Consider the following 23434-nt stretch of genomic DNA (forward strand, 5'->3'; position numbering starts at 1 on the left):
AAGCAAAATGGAGCTTACTTTAGTCTAACATAAAGTTCTTATTGATCTGAAACATTTAAGTGCAACAAAACTGCAAAAGCAAAAGAGGCCATGCGTCAACATAATTCAACCCAAAACTGTTGAACCATGAGCTAAAGAAATGAAATGGTTAGGTCCACCAAGATGGACAGCTGGAAATAAATCTGGACACATAATGAGCATGAACTGAGCTGTGGCCATCAGACCAACCTACAGTGTGAATAATCAGCAGATGATTCACCTCCCAGAATGAAATGAAGTGGTTAAGCTGTGGGCCGATGTCATCCGCAGTCCACCACTAATTTATAAGTCTGCTTGTTTGCCTGGTGTCACTCCTGAAATACCACAGGGCAGTCTGCAGTGCTGCCCCACAGCTGATGCTTCAGGAGTCAGAGTGGTTGTCCAGCTGTCACCATGTGGGGGGTCGGCCCACCTACAATGCTCAACCCGCACAGTGACCTCTGACCTCTACATATCCGTTTCTGTCAGCGCCCCACTCCCCCTGTATCAGACGCAGTGTCCCCTAGATAGACAGCTAGATAGCACTGTGATCCTTAACAGCACACACTAGAGATAACATGTTTTATGTCCTTTTTGTTTAAAGCGTAGTGAAGGAACTGAAATAACGCATTTCTTCCTAAAAATAAACCAATGATTGAAATCTAGCCCCGGCCATCTGCTCCTTACATAAGAGCTGGGGGAGCATCTGCATGATTAGCAGCTGCAGCCCCACCATTAGCTTTCTCTGTAATCTGGGAGCTGTTAGCTTCTAGCTGGAGTGGGAGGGAGTAAAAGACCCCTTAGAGGGTTTCAACATTCACAACAAAAAAGACATAATTAAAACATTTACTGGCAGGTCTACAATTCCACACGTCCTCCCGCGCAACATCTGTTTTAATGTGCGCATAAATCAGGCTGCTCTGAGTTCTGACGCCTGTCTTTCTGAAGTGAAGAAGCTGATGGTACCAGTCTCACTCCGCTGGCAGACACCCTTCAGGCTCTGCTGACGGATTAGTAAGATCACAGACACGTTCTTAGCCTTCATTTCTATTGGCCACGACATGAATCGACTTCAGCTTCTGATGTCTGGCATCCACAAATTGTGTAGAAACACTTCTCTGTCAGGAACATGTTGACAGATTTATACAAATTATATTTCTATTTTCTGGTCTGCTTTGAAATCCAGCAGATGTTTAGTCTCTTGGTTGGACAGATCAAGCTGTGGAAGAAACAAGGCGGTACAGGTCAGCGTGTCAACCCAAACCTCATTACCAAAAGTTACTTTGGATACGTCAGCCTTATGGGCATGGCCAAATGAATTGTGACTAGGGAATGTGTCTTAGAAATCAAGGCAGTGAAACAGCAAAATATTCTAAATAATTCACATGAGGCACACTGATAAATGAAACAGACATTACCAATGATGGAAACAATCTAGCTGAATGTGGGTTTACTTACTCTCATGGTGATCTCTGTGGAAGCTTACAGCTCAGAGCTGGAAATGAGGCGCAAACAGCCTGGCTGAAGCACAGATGAACAAACACCAGCCTTTAAAAGCAGGTAACACCCACAGTCCATGATGCTACCCCGACAACAGGCCCCCACCCTGGGACCATCCGGGTGCTGGGAGGTAGAAGCACGATAACTTCAAATCTAGTGTGAAGAGTATTGTCTCACTTTCAGAGCTAGCTAACAGCACTGCTGCTAAGGTTGGGTGGCAGATAAGACTCATACCTCAACGCTGTGCCAACAATTAATAGCATTCCATGTTTTAAAGAGAGTCTGGTGACAACAGTGTTGTGCAGTCAGTCAGAACAGCGTTAATAGGAGGTTTTGAAGGAGTGACAGAGATGCTCCTTGCCAACAACAGGACAGCATGCTCTCCAAGCTCCGGCTCAAAACATTCCCCAACACATTTGGGGATTTCTGTGTGAAACGCTGAGAGGAGTCAGCGCTTTCTGCCTCTGAAACGGTGGGATTTCAGTCGAGACTATAACTATTTAAACGGGCAACTCCAGTCTCCTGCATTTAGCATTTCCAGAAAACAAAAGCAAATTTCTCCTCAAAAAAGGAGTCGGTACCGCTGCTGTTAAACTAAACATTTGTCTCCAAGCTATAAATCAGTTAGTGCCCTCCTATATGAATTAACTGAAGCAATACAGAAGAGTTTTTCTTTGAACATTATCTACATAACTCTCCCCTTCTTGCTGTGTGACAGCAGTCAAACAGAAACTCCTCACATTCCTTATTTTTTATCCTCTCAGCAGCCAGCCTCTCAGCTTCCTTTCTCCTCCACTCCTCTGAGAGTTGGTGTCTCCTGTTTTTCTCATTTTAAGGTTCCTCTTCCCAAAGCGCCCTGGAGGCCTATTCCCATCTGTGGAGCTTTGATCAGAGCGCTCGCTCCTTACTGCTGCACTCACCTACGTCACAGGCATAAACAGAAGACTCAGGAGTGCAGTATATCCACAGTAAACGGGGTAAGTTCAACAAAGCTTTATTCTCTACATAAATCTGTGGGGGGGGGGGGGGGGTTCGCATTTACCACCTCCTCCACAGTCTGCAAAATAATCCCCATTCATCATCAAACTGGGATCCTTGGAGGGTTCTGCATGTTCCGGTCCCAGAGGAGGAGCGAGCACAAAGAGACGGCACCGTTTTATTATCTGCAGCTGCCTTTGTTCCTCTGTGCCCCTGCAGAGCTGACAAGGATCAAAGCCACACAGGGATGGGACTAGCACCCTCTCCGGTGGCCACCAGCCTTCACAGTGGTCCTCCATGTTGGGGTCACTGATTTCTACATGAAATCGGGAGCTCTTGACTCCATGCAGGTCAAACAGAGTATAACCCACTGAGTTCTCCTCTATGACTGAGATCCAGACCTGCAGGCATCTCCGCTTAGTGAAGACCAGGTTCCAGTTATTTCAGACAATCCCAGGATGAGAAAATGGAAGATTAGAGCGATGAAAGGCATGATGGGAGTCGTACTGTTCTATTCTCTAGAGACTGTTGGGGATAACAAGCAGGCTGGTTTCAGGTGTTAAAAACACTCATTCTGTAACATATGCAGCCAGTTCCATCAACACCATGGTAATCTGTTTGCCCTGCACGAGACTTCTGCATAACCAACGACAACATCTCTGCAAAATAAAACCACCAGCAGTAGCTGGTCGGCACAGAACCAGCTGAATATCTGTCCATCTGTTCCGATGACTCAACAAACCCTCCACCAAGCGCTGTGATGCAGGAGGCTCCGCAGATGTCAAACAGGAAGTCTCAATAATACAAACTGAGATTAGCACAAGGAGGCTTTTCTACAAACATTACGCTAATTTATTACAAGTCTGTGTACATGTTCACTGAATTTACAACTGAAGTGAAGTCAGCTCAGTGAGGGTTTTGAACAAAATGTAAATATCGGCACACCTGCATCTTCACATTTACATAAAACCATTATGTTCACCCATCTTTGAGTAGCATGTTGGCATCAGACAAGAACAAGTGGCTGGTTGCTTGAAGCATAGAATAAAGCAGTGCTGTACCTCTGCATCCTGTTGCTGTGCACTGCTGGTCAGCTGGCTGAAAGGGGGCTATTTCACTTTTCCACCATATTCAGCTTTTCTGCCACACTTCTGGTCATGAAAACAAAGACAGTCATAGTGTGGAACAGCAGGAGTCTTCTCCGTCACTCCTATGAAGGGAACGCTGATGTAGAAAGTTACGAGCAGCATGTCCGTTGAGCAGCAAACCGCTAGTTCTACCGCAGCAGACTGGTCAGGGAGAATGTTGTAGAGACGTTTATAGCAGGGTTAGGCTACAGAACCATAACCTGACCTTTGGACATCTTAAAGAACTCTGTTCAAGTCATCATTTTAAAATAGCGTGGCACAATCTTAAACCTGCTGAGATGTGGCCGGCCACCTAAACTAAAAGGTTGGGCAAGGAGAGAATTAATCAGACAAGCAACAGGCCCAATGCAACTCTGGAGGAGCTGCAGAGATGCACAGCTGGAAGAAGGGGCCCTTCCTGCTGTGGGGATGCTTTTCTTCAGCAGGGACATGAGACCTGGTCAGGGTTGATGGGGAACTGGATGAAGATGCATGCAGGAAAATCACCTTCCAGAAGGGCAACGACCCTGGACATACAGCTAGAGCTACAATAGAAGGGTTTTAAAATGATTTAGGCCAAAGGACATTCATGTGTTAGAAAGGCCTAGTCAATGTCCAGAGAATCAGGAGCAATACTTGAAGTCTGATGCTACCAGATCCTCTCAATCCAATTTGACTGAGCTTGAGCCATTTTGTAAAAAAGGAATAGATGTATAGTCTTCTAGATGTGCAGCTGCAGGGATCCCTGGTTCCACAACGTGGTGTTTACATTTTACCCAAATCTATGTTTTCAGACTAAAATTATATTATTGATATGATTACAACTGTAATAATCATTATATTATTTTAGCAGCAGCAGCAGTTCACCTTTTTGTGTTAAGACAGATAAACTGAGCTGTCTTTACACATGTTTATCGCCCTGGGAGGATCTCATACAGGCTCATGCCTCTATGTTGTTTGGACTTTTTGGTATTGATCTACAGTAAAGATGATGTTTCACTCCACTGAGTTTGTATTTTTATTTCCTGCCTTCTCCCACAGTAAAAACAAAACAGTTAAAATTAAAGCTAAAGCTTTTAAATTCAAACATGTTCAAATCAAATTTCATTACGAAGTGAGACAGAAACAGGCTGCATGTTCTGTGAATATCCCTCCTGCCACAGTGCTAAAGTGGTTTAATCTCCAGCCTGAAGCAGCCAGCCGGAGTGAATGGTCGCCTTGTTGATGACTGAACCACTCTGGAGGCCTCTGAGCAGGTCGACCCACATCCTCAACGCAGAAACACTTCAGCAAACTCTGGGTAAATATTGTCAGAAACAGGAAGGCAGCACCATCAGTTACCTTCACCAGGGCTGCAACGCTGTTATAAAAGACAGGCTTCTCTTTAACCAGAGCCAGCGGACTCGCCAGGGGCCGCGTCCGGGCCTGAGCTTGCCCCATCGCTGCCGTGGTCCTGTTGCCAGTCGCTGCATAAAGCTGCTCCATGTCTGAATGGACAATTCACAGCTATCCAGAACGTGGAGATGTTACTGCTGCTCTCCTCTCAGGCAGAATACCGTGCTTCAATTGTAATGGGATTTCAGGACCAGCTGTGCTCCGTTGGATGGATGCAGAGCCCCCAAATCACACTTTAATGCCCCCCACCTTACTCAGGTCTAGTGACAGAGGTGGGACTGGATCAACATGTAAGGACTTCCTCCTGTGGGAGGCGGCCTGCTGGTTTGCCCTAAGAAAATCAAAGGGACTAACGTCATATACCAAGGAGAACTTTCTACTCTTCCTCCTAGCTCCTCCATGATTAACATAGGCTGATAACTTAAAGCAAAGCGGCCACGGCTGACTGCGTTCAGCTGTTAAAACCCATCCGTTGCCATCTGTTGAGATCAGGGCTTTGAAGTAATGCTACAAACATGTTGCCACATATCATCTCAAAAGCTCAACCTTGTGCAATTATCTTTTTTTTAGCTGTTTAATACTGGAACAAATAAGTGCAACCCTTTTGAAGTGCTTTATGGAGCTTTAAACATCAAGCAGAGGCAGATAACAAGTGTCTTCAAACAATTAAGCTTTACAAGTCGGAGCATTTCAGGGTGTCACTGTCAGCAGGAGGGGAAGAGGGTTGGGCTTCCTAACAATATCCACTGTCTAAAAACCATCCCCACAGGGAGAATTATTCACCAAACTGTTGCTCTGCCTTTCTGTTAGTTGATTAATTAACCAGCAGATGTGGCCTACCGGTCGGGTTCTGTGTAACAGCGACACTGTTGTTGTCTTGTAGCGGCCAACAGACGAATGTCCCAGGAGGTTAATGCAGCCATGAGAAGAGAGGAGCTCATTAGCACACAATGCTTTTATCATAAAACAACATTTTACTGCACATTGTTATCAGTATCCAGCCCTACTTTTAAGAGCTTCACTTAGAAAGCAGACCTGGACCGGCATCAGAATCTCATAAATGCTTTACGTACAGATTACAAAGAGAAATCAGAATCAGTAATAATCAGCAGGGCCACAAAATTCTGATACGCAGGTTTAAACTAATTTAACACTTCATTTTATCTTAATATTGGCTGCATTTTCCAATTTTTTTTTTTTAGCAAACTGTCATTTAACATCAATCAGACAACATCATTTTCTGTATTTTATCAAGGCAAAGACGAAGACAAAGACATTATATAAAACATTACAGAATACAAATCTAAATGCAGCAGAAAAGGCTGCTTTTAAAAAATGACCATCCTAATTTCACATTCATCACCAAACGATTGGAGCAGCAGATCCTTCCACTGACTGATGTTTGGAACAAAAACGAACAAAAATAATCTATTAAATAGTTGTACTGTTGATCTTCTGGAAATATCTTTTCCTTTTTGGGAATATGACAAAGAACTGTAGCTCTTATCTTATCCAATGTCTCCTCAAAATTTGATTTCCATACCTTTCATAGTAGGCAAAACCCCAAAAAGTGATTTTAAATTATTTTAATTCAAATGGTTATTGAGGTTTATGCCCCCAACCCACAAAATTAATGCTTATAAAAATAAACAAAAACCTTCATGTAACCTGATTCCTGTCACTCAGAACAAAAGAAGAACCTGAATGTTATAGATTATAATAAGAATAATAAGAATACATTTTTTCTGCTCTATATAGATTTCTGATCTGACTTAATTATAGTTTATTCATCTAAAGGACACAAATGAGCTTAACGTGCGGCATGTAGTATGACAGCAGTGGTAGCTTTGAATCCAACAGAGGAGGCATTATAAGATTATCCCTATTCATACAACAAACCACGTACCTTTTATCTGAAGGGTGGTACTTCTTAGATTTGATGCATTTATTGAACAGGGGGAGAAAAAAATCTATTACAGATCAGAGTCAATCAAGGGAAAATATCAAATTCTGATCACCTACTGGTTGGTGCGACTCTACTAATTGGCTCACTTCAGGGTTAGATTTGTTTTAATTTGCCCACATCTCATCATATTTCTAGTCCTAAATGGTGAAGGACACTATTTCCCTTAAAATTATATGCATAATACCCTAAAATAAAATAAAAACAGATTTATGAAAAGATAAATGCAAGTATGGTTCCCACCAGTGAAGAAATGACGATCCAGAAAGACAATAACCCCCTCTAGTGGAGAGGCCGGAAAACAACAAACTGAGGAAAACTGAAGCTATAAACCTTGGCTGTTACATTTTCAGATAGCAGTAAAGAAAGTTTCCAGAGAAGCTGAAAGCAGAGTGGTTTGTAGGTGACATGATGCATCTTAATCTGGCTTTTGTTTTGTGATGGGGATTGAGCGCACGTGGCATATTTGTTGGATCTGTCTCAACACTGGATTACTGCAGCTTTACTTTGGACGGCTGCAAACAGATTTATTGCTGCCCCAGATAAGGAGCCCCCGACCGGCTGTCTTGTATGTCAGAGAAACTCTCTCCTTTCTTGTTTTTCACTGATTTACTTAAAATCAGTGAAAAACAAGAACAGTCTGAACATTTACTGCTTTGTCCTTTTTCTTGGCACTAAACAGTAATCTGCTCTCGTTTTCAGCAGGAGTAAAGCTCCCACCTGTAGGTCAGTGGGTGCTGCGGAGCCGCAGGACATAGACAGGTTTTGTGGAGCTCAGTACCTGGATATATTTAGTCTTCCTGGAAGATGCTGGTATATGTTTGCTGTGTTCTATTTAACAAGTTCAAATGTATATTTGGTTCGCTGATCCGGCAGGATCGTCACAAAGATGCCAACCATGCAGGAAACTCATCAACATTGTTGGCATCCAGTTGGTGTGGGAAAGAGGAGCAACAAGTAAACATAAATGAGAGGTAAAGAAAAGATAAAAGAGAGGGCAATAAATCTCTGGAGGCAGAGCTTTGGGGTCCATCTGGACTGACCTGAGAGAAGAGATAAAAGCTGGACATCTGAGAGGAAAGAGAACGGTGTGAAGCATGAAGCAATCTGTAACCTTCATTGACCTCTTGCATTAACCAGAAGGCTTTGCAACGACAGATTTCCTTCTCTGCAGGACTCCCTGCCAAGGATATTCCCCACTCCCACCCCCCACTGTTCTTCACAAAGGCATCATAAATCACTCTGTGCAGTCAGCTTGGCTCAAAATGGTAAATGACAGAGCAGTGTCTTTGTCCTTCTGCTATTCTGGGTTCAGACAGAAGCTTTATTACTTTTATTTCCCTAACAGCTTCACCCACTTTACCCCCGTTCCAAGACACAGCTGACACAAAGCGGTCTGAGCCAATAATTGAAGAGGTCCCCTTTCATTAGGACCAACTGTGGAATCTCACATGACATCACAGGAAAGATGAGGTCATCCATGGCAGACACGAGCGGCACCTGAGTTTGTCCCAGACGAATCAGGCTGAGGCTCTGCTTAGCTGCCGAGTGGGCCAGCCAGCACAGCATGTGTCAGACGGCCATGTGGAAAGACCAGAGCAGGCCAGGCCAGGCCGGACGACGGCAGGCTGGACAACAGCGCTCCCACTAGACTAAATGTAAGCTATATCACTCTGTATACCTTTGGTACCCATCAGTAGCTACCATCTTAGTAAAATCACATTAGTGCAGCATCTTTTTTTATGTTTTCTGGAAGGTTGATTTATTGTTGCTTCATTAACCTCAGCTGTGCTACTATGACCCGTTTCATTAGATCCAGAAGAAAACAGACGAGCGTCCAGAACGTTATTTGTAGGTGAGTGCAATGTAATCGCACTAATGGTGAGTATTTAATACTGGTCGTAGTCGTGCTATTGTGATGCAAATACAAGTGTCAGACTGGGGCTAGTCGTGAATGAGCTTTATCAGTATAAAGAACAGAATTCCTGATCAGATCATTCCCAGTGAAAATAACTCAGGACTGTTGATTCTGCCACTTGACTGATGTCCAGTGAAAGAGAACCTGCTGCACAATAAACAGCAGGTTCAATTAAATAATTAAAGGTACAATTTATTTGCAAATGTATAGCAAAACTCGTTTTTCTTGAGAACTGCTGCTTCAAGTGCTTTTTATTGCAAAAAAATCCTAGCTGCAAACAAACGTTCACTTGGGAAGAACGTTGTCTATGGCTTATCCTCACACTGCAGCAACTCTATTCCTGACCAACATGTGGAGTGAAATTAACTCGCAGTGACTGATGTTTTATGACTACAGCACTGTAAACCAAGCCAGTACCCTGGTCTCCATCAGTCACATGTTCTCCACTTGATGAGACATTTACACAGACAGAAAACAGTTTCTGGGGCACCAGAGCCCACAGACAACAAACAAAAAAAACCTTTAAACAGGAGAAGGGACACTGAACTGAAGGGATCTTTTTGGAAACATCAAAATCCTGATAAAATCCTGGGACACATTAGCTGAAGCACTGTCAAAGTGGCCTTCAGCCTTAGAAAGACTTTTGTCCTTTGTTACAGAAGACGTCAGGGCAGAGATGGACCTGTAGAAACAGATCTTATCCTCCTCCCATTTGTCTATAATTAAACATTCTAAATACTTTTCTAGCCTTCCTGCCATGAGCAGTCATCAAATGTATAAAGAAGCAACAGAACAGAACTGTGAGCGAGCAGACACCGTAAAGAAAGGAATCGTCTTTAGCATCCTATATTAGTGATAAGCACAATCAGATTACTATCTATAAACATCAGTGTCTGTGTGTTCTCCTTAGAGAATGTAGACCCTTACTTTAACTCCCAGATAGCCGAAACATTTCCAGTTACACTGTTTTCTATCACAGATGGAGACGAAAAGCTCAATATTAAAAAGGAGCAAGTTTGCCCTAATGTGTTCAGCCTTCCTGTTATCTGCAAAGTCTCGCCCCCCATTAAAAAGTAGCAACTTAAGGGCGCGACGGTGGCGCAGGAGTTATAGGGGACACATCACTGGCGTCTGTAGGCGTACAGAGAAGTTGATTTCATTCTGTCCAGGTGTTGCGAAAATATCTTTATATTCTGTTTGGGTCATATTTTTCAGTCCGTCCAGTTTTCTCTGTCCACCATTACGTTTTCGAACTATTACGTCTCAGTATTTGCTGCCGAACTGCTAAACAAGGTCATGGACTTCCAGTTGAACAATTTTGTGTATCCGCCACTTTTATTTCATGCTGAGATTATATGGTCCAAGCTCCAGTATGCCTACGCTGCAAGAGGATAAGTTCGGTTCGGTTGTTGGATGTATTAACCCACAATTCATAACACCGTCTCCCAGCATCAGAAGCTCTGAAATGCCTGGTTACATTTAACTTTTCATGGAAATGTTCCTACATCAAGGGGGAAATTCCGCTTTGTCTGCGCGAAGCACTTTAAGGACGAGTGCCTTTAGTAACCTCCGCCAGTATCAAGAAGGATTTGCAGAGAGGGGGCGCTGTGGAGCATCAACATGTGAGACATGTCTGCAGGAGCTCCACAAGAATGTGACTGTTTAATTCTTTGTATTGCACAATTCTTTCAGTAACCTTTGACACAGATAGTTCTTGATAACTCTCACTGAACACTTGCACTTTACTCACTTTTATAACCTCTCGAAACCATGGCAAGCCAAGAAAAATCCGATACCTCTAAGGTAGGCCGCAATAAGCCACTACAGTCGCCTGAGGCTGCTTCTGAACCTGATGCTAATGACCATCTGCTAGAGCGCATGGAGGCTATGCTGGAGGGCATACATTTGGACCTTGTGAACAAGTTCAAATAAATTGTATCTGAGGCAGTGAAAAGGGAAATCATGCCTGCTATTGCCCCGCTAGAAGCTAAAGTTACAGTGGGGGGGGTGAGAGAGACTCCACCGTCATTTTGTTGTCAGGCTGTGTTTCGATAGCGTAACGAGATCCTGCTAAAGGCTGGTGTGTCTACTCCGCTCCTATATAATGAGAAAAGGATCTTAATCTTTCCAGACTTTAATGCTGTAGCCAAAAATCGGCCGACTTTTACCACAGTTAAGAAAGAGCTCCACTTGTGCCCAGATGTTAAGTTTGATCTTTTCTACCCGGCCACACTGCGGATTACTCTCAAACTCCAGAGGTTTGAAGGTGCATCACTTGCCATTGACTTCAAAAAATGTGAAGAGCTCCGAATTCTTTTTAAAACAGTGGTTTCATAACAGTAATGTTTAGGACTGCCTGTTGCATTTATATATGGGGATTGTTATGATTTTTTTAGTACTGTTATTTTGTTTTGGACTGTTTACTTCTTATCTTTTATCTTTCTTCTGTTTTACTGCTATGATCAGTTTTGTATCCATATTAGAGGTTTTTAATAATACGATGGCATCTTACAATGCTAGAAGATTACTCCTTCATTTCCTGGTAATGTGGCTCTGATTAATACTATTGGTATTATTATAATAATGTCCTTTATATGTCTTTTGGTGATCACATACTTTTGATTAACTTAACACCCCTTTTTTCCAGTAGGTATCTGACATTCTGGTTAAAATATTATTAAGGTGCACAAAGCCTCGTCACTTTTCACATTCCACATGGAGGGGTTTGCTTCTATTTGTCTTATAGACCTCTCTTAGGGCCTTTGATGGTTTGTTTACAGGTTTTTGCATTTTGTGTAGTGGGTTTTGCACATCCCGTTAGGGGAAATGCTTCTGCGAAATGTTCAGAATGTTCTCATGTTTGTCAGTTTAGTGCCTTCAACTCTTTCTTGCTTTTTTTTCCCACCTGTTTTGTTTTTTATCAACCAAGTACCCAGATTATTTATTACTATTTTAAGTAACTCAACAATCCGGTCAAACGAGGTAAATACTGCACCAACTTCATCAGCTGGGTGCCAAATTATATTTTTACAGAAGACCGAGCTTAAAAACTTGGATCATTTAAAACTGAGAAAGGGCTGGGTAGGGCAAGTCTACCATTCTTCTTTGCTCTGTAAGGCCAGAGGCATAGCCATTCTTCTACAAAAATTAGTCTCTTTTCTTTATGATCACATTATTTCAGACCACAGTGGCAGATATGTTTTGTCACTGGAGCAATTCAGGGTCTGCATGGTGTGCTAGCTAATGTCTATGCACCCAGCTGCGATGATGAGGCATTATATAGCCGTTTTTCCTCTCTTTTGCCAGTTCTGACAGCACATTATCTAATATTAGGTGAGGACGTTAACTGCTGGTTGGACTTTAAACTGGACCACTCCTCTTCTAAGCCAGTTGCACCCTCTTGACTAGCCAAAACTATTCAATCATTCATGCAAGACTTTGCAGTTTCTAATGCATGACATTCTCTGAATACTTTGAAAAGGGAGCACTCTTTTTTTTTTCATCTGTGCGTCTTACATTGCCATTGTTGTTGTTTTGTAAATATGGTGCCATTGTTCTCTCTGATCATGCTTCGCTTCTAATTAACATATTAAAGCAAATATTTTATTGTCTGAACGTCCTCTGTGGCAGCTAAACAAACGTCTTCTCTCAAGAAATTGTTTTACTGACTCAATTTCAAGACAGAGAGATTTTTTTAATCTTTAACAGAACCCCAGGGATTTCTGCTGCCCTTCTTTGGGAATCACTTGAGGCCTTTATTAGAGGAGAAATAATTTCTTACATTCACTATGAAGAAAAATTAAGGAATGGGAGGTTGCTTTAAGGCGTCAAATCTCGCAGCTTGATAGAATGTATGCAGAGAGAGGCGTTCTCTTATAAAGAACGCCGCAATCTGAATTTGATAAACTTATGACCTACCTATGCTGCCATCAGGGGCACAGTTTTTTTAAAATGGCAATAAAGCCGGTAGATTACTGGCACACCAGCTTCGACATGTAGTCTGCTTCACGACAAATCCCTGAAGTTCAAACTGGTTCAGGCTTGACAACGGATCCATTTCAGATTAACCTCATCTTTGGTAGGTTTTATAGGTCACTTTTTTCATCTGAGTTTTCACCAACAGTTGCAGTTTTTGACAATTTCTTTGTCAACTTGGATATTCCTGTGGTCAAACAGGAAACTGCTGCTAACCTGGGAAAACCCATTACTCAACTGGAACTTGATGCAGTGATGCGGTCTCTCCAGGCAGGGAAGTGCCCAGGCAGGCCCTGACGGGTTCCCCTCAAGAGTTTTACAGATGGTTTTGGGATAAATTTGCACCGCTGTTATTAAATATGTAAAATGAGGTGTTTGCCCTCCATGTCTTACCCCAGACTCTTTTTTGAAGAAAGCTAAATACCCTCTAACTTGCTTATCCTATCGTCCCATAAGCCCATAAAATTAAATATAGATTTTAAACTGCTATTGAAAACATTAGCTCTATGTCACAAAGCAGTTCTACCCATGATAATCCACTCAAATAAGACCGGATTTGTCCAAAATAGACATTATTTCTTTAATATTAGGACACTTCTAAATGTTATTTATAGTAACTCTTGATGCGATAAAGGCATTTAACCGAGGTCAGTGGACATATTTGGTCTGAATATTTTCGTCTCCATCGTTTAACAAGACAGGGATGCCCACTGAGTCCCCCTTTATTTGCTTTTGCTATTAAGCCATTGGCACTCCGTTCTGATCCCAAAATTGCAGGTATCCATCGATATGGTCTAAAAGCGAGGATCTCCCTTTATGCCGATGTCTTGCTTTTATATGCTTCAAATCTGCAAGTGTCATTTCCATTGTTCTGATAGCAGTAGCATCATGTCTTCTGCTTATGTTAGCGCTGTGTGCTGCTTTTAGCTCCTTGAGGACAGAACCGTACTGCATGTTTTGAATAGTAGCATTACATTAACAGCTTTGCATTGTTTTTGCAGTTTTTGTCTTTTTTGTTTCTGTGCCGCTAGATATCTCTGTTATCAAACTACAAAAATGGCCGAAGGGGTTAAAGTGGAGCGCCATCTGACCTGGAGAGGGTGGGTTGTGAAGTGCCTCAGTAGCATTTAGAGAGGCTGCACCGAAACGAGTTGCTCTTAGAAGCACCTCAGAACAGGTAAGAAAGGAGCCTGTGAGCTACAATAACATGGATATCAGACCAAAGCATTGCAGTTCCAGTTTATAAAGACCACAACTGAATGATTTAAGTGTAAAAAGGAAGGATTTACAAGCATGATATGTCTCCTTTACGGAGGCCTTGATCCTGGACGCAGCTGTCATGGGTTTGAGTCCCAGCCCGTTGACGTTGGCCACATGTCTTCCCTCTCTCTCCAGCCTATTTCCTGTCAGCTCACTTTCGAACGCTTGAGAAACGTAAAGGTCACTAATGCCTAAAAAAGTTACAGAATAAAACCAAGCAGGTATCTTGGCTGTAAGATGTTCACTCTTCCAGGTATCCGTCGGCTCCGGGTCAATTCGCTCCTTCCACCAACTTGATCCCTAAGATCAGTATAAACTGACATCGTGTGGCAGACGGCTCCTTTTCCTAGTGCCAAAGTTGGGTATGAAACAACAGCACTGCTGAAGTACAAAAAGGCAAAGGCTCAAAATGACCATCACCTGCAGAAGCTCTGCGCTCTGTTATAGCACCCTGAAAGAACTGCTGACATGCTTCTATAGAAAATTGTTTCCTTATGAATAACTTCTATTACCTTTAGTGCTTCCTCTGACCTCATTCTTAAACACCTCATTAAGACAGAGGATGGCTCACTGAGTCTTGTTCCTATAGTAACAGCTTCAACACTGCAGTGCTGTGGTTAGAGTGACCTGCTACGTTAGGTATGCCCAGGTATGGAGCGTTCACTGATTAGAAAAAAAACATCTGATTTTAGAGTCAGAGCTTAAAATCGTCCTGATTTCAACGACCAGTCATTTTCTCTGTGCATCTCTACATGAAACCTTTAAGATCAACAATGTGTGCTTCATGGTAGACCAACACATTTCCTGTCTGTCTGAATTTCTTATGATTCATTATTATAAATGTCATTTCAGAGCAAACCACCGCCTTATTAAAAGGCCCATTCTCCTACAGAGCTCTCAGTCCAACCCCTGCTCAACACTAAATGGGCTTATCCTTATCTCTTACTCACACATATCCACTTGTTATCATCCTGTAAAAAATTTCATAAAACTTGGTTTAAAGTTATGAAAAAAAAAAAAATTTTTTTTTAATTCTGTTAAGCATTCTGGAAAGTGTTTCCCAAAACAAAGTGGATTTAAGCTGCATTGATTGGCCAGATCCCCTGGCGGCCATGCACTGCCTCTGAGCTGTGTCCTTCAGTTGATTTCCCAATAAGACTCCTTCATTACATTAAGACTCGCTCCTGCTCACACAGCTTAGTTGTTTGCTAATCAGCTGAATGAATGAGGTGCAGCTTTCCAAAACGCTCTTGGCTAAGAAATATTTCATGACAGTGAGTCAACTGTAACTAATTATAGGCCCTGGAGCTCCCGCCCTGCCTCCTCACTGAGCCCCAAGTCTCATGAAGATAGCAGGCTGCTAAAGAACCCAGTCTGGGAGTCTCAGAGTCCTCACTAGCCCCCAGAATGCCTTATGTACCCAAAATGGTTATGTTCCTGACCCTGTATGTGCACATACAATCTGTGGTCAATCCTGCATGTTGGACTAGTCCAAAAGTTGACATTACCTGACTTGGAGTGTTTGACAGGCTGGGATCCATGAAGGCCTAGTGAAACTAGAAACAAAGGTGTTGCAAACAGTTTTCATACCCCTTTAACTTTTTCATAATGTCCTGTTTCAACCACTAACGTCAGTGGATTTTATTGGGATTTTATGTGATAGACCAACACCCAGAAGTGCCTAACTAGGTTTTTAAACTTGTTTCCATGGGATCTCCAAAACATATCAATACACCAAGTAAAGCTCCAATATGAGTTCTAGGTTACTATTTGAAACGTCTTCATAGTCGATTTCATTGTCAAGCGTACCAATTTCCTACATTTCTTTTGAGAAATTCCCATATTTCCCACACTTTCTGCCATGGCGTCATCAGACAAGGAGGAAGAGCTAATTTTCCCCGTAGCTTTGGAAAAACAAAAGAAAAGGAGGTGGTACATAAGCCCAAATAAACCACACTAGGGACAAAAAAGGGGAATCACCTGTCAGTTGAGCGCAGAGTGGCAGTGATGCTCCACGTCCTCGCAACCGGTTGTTTGAAGCAGTGTGTCACATATAAAACAGTTCGATGTGGAGACTTTTTCCCGCTGAGCAGTTTAATGTGTGACACCGTGTACACAGTCGGAAAAATTGAGCTTCACAACGGTTTGTCCAACGGACGTCTTTTTGAGTCCGCGTCAAGTAGACAGTGACAAAGAAGTCAGAGTTGATTAAAAGATGGACAAAGCATAAATACAGGGAAATCCTGGAGGAAAGTCTGTTAGACACTGCAGAAGTATTAACACTGGGGTAGATGTTCACCTTGCAGCAGAACAACCACCCTATATATACAGCTAGAGATACTATGGGATGGTTTAGATTAGAGCATTTTCATGTGTTAGAATGGCCTAGTCAAAGGCTAGACCGAGATCCAACTAAGAATCTGAGGTAAGAATTGAAACGTGTTGTTGCAATACGACAAAAGATGGAAAGTTCAAGGAGTCTGAATACCTTTGTAAGGCGCTGTAAGTTCCAGTGTAGAACCAGAAGGTCCCCCATAGACTCCTTTCAACACCAGAGAAATATTTTACCACCACTAACAGTATCTAAGACGAAACATATTTCTTCATGGAGAGACTTGCAGCACTGAATATAAAAGTTTTGTACTTTTGGTTCTTATTTTTATTTAAATTCAGCCTCCAACTGATGAGACCTGTTTAAAACGTTTGTAATCAAGCTACATGATCCTTAAAAAAAATTTACCAGTCCTCAAATCTCTCGCTTCATCACACATGTGCTGCAGAATTAGATTAGAAACTAGAATAACCCTAACCCAAACATTTTTGTATCATTCTTTTTCTTTTTCTTCTTCTTCTTATTATTATTATCATCATCATCATGTCCAAAGATAATCAAAGACACGATAATACCCTTGGACTACTTTCGCCTTAATTCAGAGGAAAGTCAAAGCTAAATGAGAGGACGTTTCGATGTTGTTACGGGGTAAGCACGGTCAAAGTGTGAGTCCTGTCCTGCTAGCACATTGCTTTATTGTCTGTTCATTGTCCCCACAGGAGGTGCCGAAACATGACCCAGCACACAGGGACACGCAGAGGCCGAGGCCATGTCTGCCTTGCTCTGGGCAGCTCAACTTTATCCACTCTGTTTTGTCCTGTTTAAAACACTGACCCTCCAATGACAGACAAGGAACACAACACCTTCTCACGCAGGAACAAACATGAAGAACTGCTTTATTAAATGGACCTTTGTCTGTGTCGTTTCATTAAGCCTGGCAGACAAATTCAAGATGTTTACCGATTCTCACCTTGACCCCCCGACTTGGTTCGGTTGAGGAGATAAAAACACTGTGGTTGCTATGGACTCACTGAGGCTTCACAACACTGTGTGTCAGCAGCAGTTCAGCCAGACAGCAGCCAAGTCACAGACAGTTCACTGACATGGTTTATGGGTAGGGTTACTCCTCCTTTCATAAACAAACATGGACATGATGCAATCATCATGGAAGAGAATAGAGGATAAACAAGAATCTGCAAGAAGGTCCAGATCATTTTAAGGTAGTGGGCCCTTTTAAAGGGGTCTTATGGGAAAATATAGCAGTCTGTACTCAGTAATACATAATGTCTACCCCACCTCTGTTCGGGAAATATAAGACGGTTTGCTAATCTGTGCTGGGTTCAGGCTGAAACATGAAGGTTATCCCCTGGACTTACATTAAGGGTAATTGGTGTTTAGGATCATGCAAAAAGACACACACCCCCTAGAAGAGAGGGGAGGAGTGAGGCCAAGTTTCTCATTGCTGCACCTAAAATCAGCTGCAATGACGATAGCTCCCCATGGTGATCTGAAGAAATTTGTAACATTTCATTAGTTCCAGCCAAATAATCCACCTGGAACATAAGCAACGGGTAAAAGCAGATGTTTTGCATTAGCGGCAGGCGATATAGCCGGAAGAGTTCTTTTAAAACTAAATCCACAATCAAGCACAATTTCCCCATGTACAATATCCTAAAGGATATGTTAAGGATATGTTAAGGAGGCTAGCATTTAGACCAAAGAACGATAATCAGTGCAAGTTTGCCACCTTGTGTCAATAACAACTGATATTTAAGACTTAAAATATTCTTGGTCTTAGACTGTTTGGCAATAAAATGTATTATAATTTATAAGGTTATCAAATAACGACAATGCTTAGGTAAAGGGAACTCTTGCTACATAAAAGTTACTCTATGAAGCTTAAGGAACAGATGCTAACCAAAACGGATGCGTCTGTGCAAGGGCACAGAATGACGCTAAAAACAATCCTGCTCATCCGGGACCCTCTGAAATCCAAACTCCAATAATTCAGCTTGAAACATGTTTCCTTACGATTCCAGGTTATCATATACAAACAAAACCTAGAGAAAATGTTGTTCTCCAGCATCATAAACTATGCACTTTGCTTCAAAAATTGGAATTTTTAATAACTAGTGTTACAGCGATATGTTACATCACAAAGCCAGGGTGACCAATAGGGCTGGGCGCTAAACCAGCATTAAGGTATGCCAAGGTATTCAAAAATAGCAACGGTACTGGTTTGAATATCATCATTAAAAAGATTAAAAGTAAAGATAGGTTGAAAGATGTTACTTTTGTTTTTGCATCGTAGGTTTACCTCCTGTTAATTTCTCTAGAGTGACACCTTGTGGAACCTTGCTGTCTGGCACCTCCTCCGCCCGGACTGGGTGGGGCCAGGATGCTATTAAACTGATTCTAACAAAAACAACCATTGCACGCAACATTGTGGTTTTGTAACGTTACTTTTTCATTAAGTATGTATCTTTTTATCTGATCCTTAGATGCTTTGTCCCGTGATGACAATTTGACTGAAAAATTGTTGTGGGTTTTGTATTAAATCTAATAAAGTTATTAATTATACAGCATCACAAGCCCGGTATTCTGTAACACTGCATACTCGGACATTTTGTAGTGAGGCTTGACAGTTTAAAAAAAATGAACAGCAACCAAACCCTAGAGACCAATACAGTCTTCACTCTACTGCTCTTTAACTTTGAATATCAGCGTGAAAAGGGTGAAAAACAGGTGCCAGATACATAAGGTCACAACCACCAAATAATCAAATCTAGGATGGTCTGTGTTTTGTGGAACATGGGAATGATAGGGCTCTGTTTATAGATGACATCACAATATCTCTGCTTTCACCGATCGCCAACATCTTAATACTAGCAATCAGAGTTTCCCAGTCTGATATTTTCCTGGTGCCAGGATGGCTAGATTATGATTCTTCCACGTACTTTTCACAGTTCACAGGAAAGAGAGCAGATCACACAAAATACCACCAACTCCATAAATTTTTTAAAGATAAGAAACTGTAAATATAACTAAGTGTTGTTCAAACACATCTTGGAAGGATGGAGGATTTTCCAGGGGGGCTCTGACCACTGCTGCTCAGGTAAATCTTCTTCTCAAACTGTTAAGTGTGTGTATCAATTAAATCAATATGTATATGTTGCTGTAAACACAGATTAACAACCTGTTGTTGCTTTGGGGTTTAAACTCACCAGCCTCTCCATCTCCTGCTCCCGGAGCCGCTCCTCTCTCTGTCGTCGGTGGTACTCAAGCAGTTCATCTTCGTTGTCGCTGATCTCTGTGATGCTGTTTTTCCTTTCTCGCATTCCTGGGTGGGGTCTCCCTAAGGACATCTTCCTCTGGGTCCTGGGGCTGGCTACTGGGGACGAGCCAGGGAGGGAGCCCAGACTGAAAGCAGGTGATAAAGAATTCGCAACGCTCGTCTTGCGTATCCTTACACCACAGCTACCGTCCATCATTATGGAGGTGGGAGACGGACTACGAGCTCGGATCCCTCTGCTGCAAGACGGTTCCTCTGATGTAGGTCCGGTTTTGCGCCGCAGCCTCGGACTCTCTGAGACCAGCCTGCCTAGACATGAGGGGCTCTCTGGAGTCCTCAATGTGGAAATCGTTCCTGGAAGTGCCCCTGGAAGAACTGGGACCCCTCTCCGAGCTAATGAAGGACTTAGAGGTGGCAGCTCTCTCATACTATTGCTCCCGGCACTGCTCCCATTAATTTCCAAGTTCCTCCGGGCCAACCGGGGGCTTTCAGGGGGCTGCAATGACCGTGGATGCTGCTGAAGAGGAGATCCTTGGATAACATGAACAATGGGATCCAGGGGAGGCTGAAAAGCCTTACTAGACTGTAAAATGTGCCTGGAGGGGCTGGAATTCAGGGAGCGATCAGCGAAAATGGTTTGCTCTTTGAAGGGACTGGCAGGCCTTTCCTGGAGCACCGTTGTGGTCTTGGTCCTGGGACTTGAAGGCGATGGGGATGGACAGGTAGGGAATTTGGTGGTGACTCTGGGGCTGCTTGGCACAATGTTTTTACTGTTGAGAGATTCGCTAGAAGAAACAAGAGGCGTCTGTCGAGGGCTCTCAGGGCCATCTTGACTGAGTCCCCTGCGGCTTGGCTTGGGGCTCGGAGGAGTCTCAGTTAAGACATTCCTCTGCAGCCTGGGGCTTTCCTGAATCTTCTGGCCCACCCCAGTACTGAAATTAGGCAGTATGGTCCTTGGCAGGGGTATAGGTGGAGGCTGGGTGCTGAAGTTGTAGCTAGAAGAGCGTGTAGGCACAGGTGGCAGAGAAGAACTCTGGTCCTGGTGTCCTCCACCATGAGATGGGCTGGTAAAGCTCCCGCTGCTGGCAGCTGAAGGGGAGGAAAGGGGGGAAAAAGGAGGGGAGGTATTCTCATAGCTGGACCCCACCGACATGGCCCCTGGACTGGTGGGAGGGGACAACAAATACCTCCCCCCTCCATTGACCATAGGTGACAATGGGGAGTGGTGCATGGACTGCCCTCCAGGGGGCTTTTTTACCTCAGAGGAAGAGGGCTCAGGGTCATCCATGACTAACGAATCCATAATCTCCTGGAGGTCCTTCTCAATGGAGCTGACAATCGCACTGTGCTCCGACTGGATTCCCTCTCCAGGAGCTGAGGGAGACTGGGATGAACTGGCCAGGTGATTCCCATTGACCAAACTCTCAGTATCTGATTGAGAGAGAAGAAAGAGAAAAACAAGACAAAGACAAGAAAATTATTCATGTTTTCTTCATGGTTTTAAATGTATGTGAAAAATGTATACATATGCATACAACGAGAGAAGACAAAATATATAACGGCCAGCAGGAACAGTGACGATGAAGAAAATCAAAACATAAATTGTTTCTAAATCGCTAAATTTTTCCATCATACCATTTGGAAACAATCATGCAGTGCCACCCATCACTCCTATAAAAGGTAACAAGCTACAAGCAGGATGTCTGTCAAGCAGCAGACTGCAGGCTAGCTACCCGAGCATATAAACCAAAAAAATATCTGTTTGTTGGTCTACCACAGTCCCTCTAAATAGAACAGGACATCAAAAGGGACAATGTAAGAATCATAAGTAACCAATACATGTTATTGATGACATTATTATAATAATTGCAACAGTCAACATTTAAGCTTATTTTTAAAAGCAGTAACAAATGAACGGCAGTTAGATCATAATATGCATTTACTTTCCAGTTTTTGTACACTGAGCAATCTGAGCAATTTTTTTTTGCGAATTTCATACTGGCCCATACCCAGTTTAAACCGGATGAAATGGGAATCAAAGCTCAGAAAAGTGCATATTACAGCAAGTAGATGAGAAAGGACACATATGAGGACGTGACCATAAAGACAGGCCTGTAACACTGGACAGGCGTCAGGGAGAAACACAATTAATGTGTGGCCCCGAAAGCAACACAGCACACATGCCGGCTAATCTAATCCTAGCCGGTGACTCTTTGTAATGTCAGCATAGTGGATTATTACAACAGAAACACATGGCCCCATGGGAGGTCCACCAGCATGGCTCCGAGGTAGGGAGCAGAAATCTGTTCAAATGCACTTGTCATTTTAAAAGGCAACATGAGAGTAATTGCTACATCCAATCATCAGGGCAATCACTGATTAGTGAAGTATTCATGTGGTTGTTTCACTTTTATTAGAGACACTTTCAGGCAGTTGGGAACCATCTAAGAGGTGCATGTTTTACACAGGTTTTGTTAAGACATAAAACAACTGTTATTTATCTTCCTCCTATTTAAACAGTAGTATGGGTTAGGCTTAATAGGCAGCATGTCAGGTTAATAGACTCCGGGCACACTCTGCTATGACATTCTCATAGTATGATAAACTTAAGTAAAGATAATACAATTTGACCGTAATTACACAAAACGTAAAACATGACCTGGCTGCTTTATTTAAAACCAAAAAGCAACAAATATATCTACATCTGATAAAATAAAATAAAAACATTCTGATTATTACAGCTAAAATTAGTATTATCTATTACATTTATTATGCACAAACTTAAGTAAAAAAATAAAATAAATGACTGCTAAACTATGGAGAGTTGTTTCATTCAAAATAAATAAATACTGCTATTGATAAATTATTAAGAAATATTCCATGAAATACATAAATATCCCCATGAAATAAAATAATTATTTTAAAAGAAATTTTCATCTCATCTATTTTATTTAATTCATTTCAAGATTTATTTAAGTTACTTAAAGATTTATTTATTTCATAATGCAGTTTTATTTTGTGACACTTATTTTGTGAAGCTAATTTATGTATTTCAGTTACCTTTACTTTTTAACCCCGTTTTTCATTTTAAGCTCTTTTTATTTCATGTTCTTATATTCAAACGAGGGGGCGGAGTTTATCTGAGGGGCGGCGCTGGGACCGCAGGGCCGAGCTCAATTCGTGGCTGAGGCCAGCAGAAGACAGCATGCCGGAGGGAGCCAGGGGATTCTGCGAGGATGCCAGAAGGTGCCAGACCGGCTGTAAAAGCCTGCCACGCCGGTTGCCGCTGTTTTTGTAGAAACCAAAGCTGATTATCGGCAAATGGGATGTCATTATTGTTATAGCCTGTTACTTTTAAATGATGATGTCTTTATTGGTTTTTATTTAATAAACAGCATTAGAGCCATAACATAAGGTGGCTGTATTTACTTGAGATGGAAAATAAATACCACTATGTGTGTGCATGACGTGCTGAAAGGATGACGAAGACTTATTGCACAAACAGCTTCCACAAAAACAGCGGAAACCGGCGTGGCAGGCTTTTACAGCCGGTCTGGCACCTTCTGGCATCCTCGCAGAATCCCCTGGCTCCCTCCGGCATGCTGTCTTCTGCTGGCCTCAGCCACGAATTGAGCTCGGCCCTGCGGTCCCAGCGCCGCCCCTCAGATAAACTCCG

At 42.5% G+C, this 23434-nt stretch overlaps 1 protein-coding gene across 10 annotated transcripts in view; it reads right to left on the minus strand.

Moving 5' to 3' along the window:
- Positions 1-23434, minus strand: part of phldb1b (pleckstrin homology-like domain, family B, member 1b) — a 126047-nt gene that overhangs the window by 39057 nt on the left and 63556 nt on the right. For all 10 annotated transcript variants that reach the window (XM_047391665.1, XM_047391666.1, XM_047391670.1 and 7 more), the window contains one exon: positions 19691-21189. In XM_047391665.1, coding sequence (XP_047247621.1) covers positions 19691-21189 — 1499 coding nt within the window. The remainder of the gene's footprint in view (positions 1-19690; positions 21190-23434) is intronic.

This window comes from Girardinichthys multiradiatus, chromosome 18, assembly GCF_021462225.1.
Source record: "Girardinichthys multiradiatus isolate DD_20200921_A chromosome 18, DD_fGirMul_XY1, whole genome shotgun sequence".
Taxonomy (NCBI): domain Eukaryota; kingdom Metazoa; phylum Chordata; class Actinopteri; order Cyprinodontiformes; family Goodeidae; genus Girardinichthys; species Girardinichthys multiradiatus.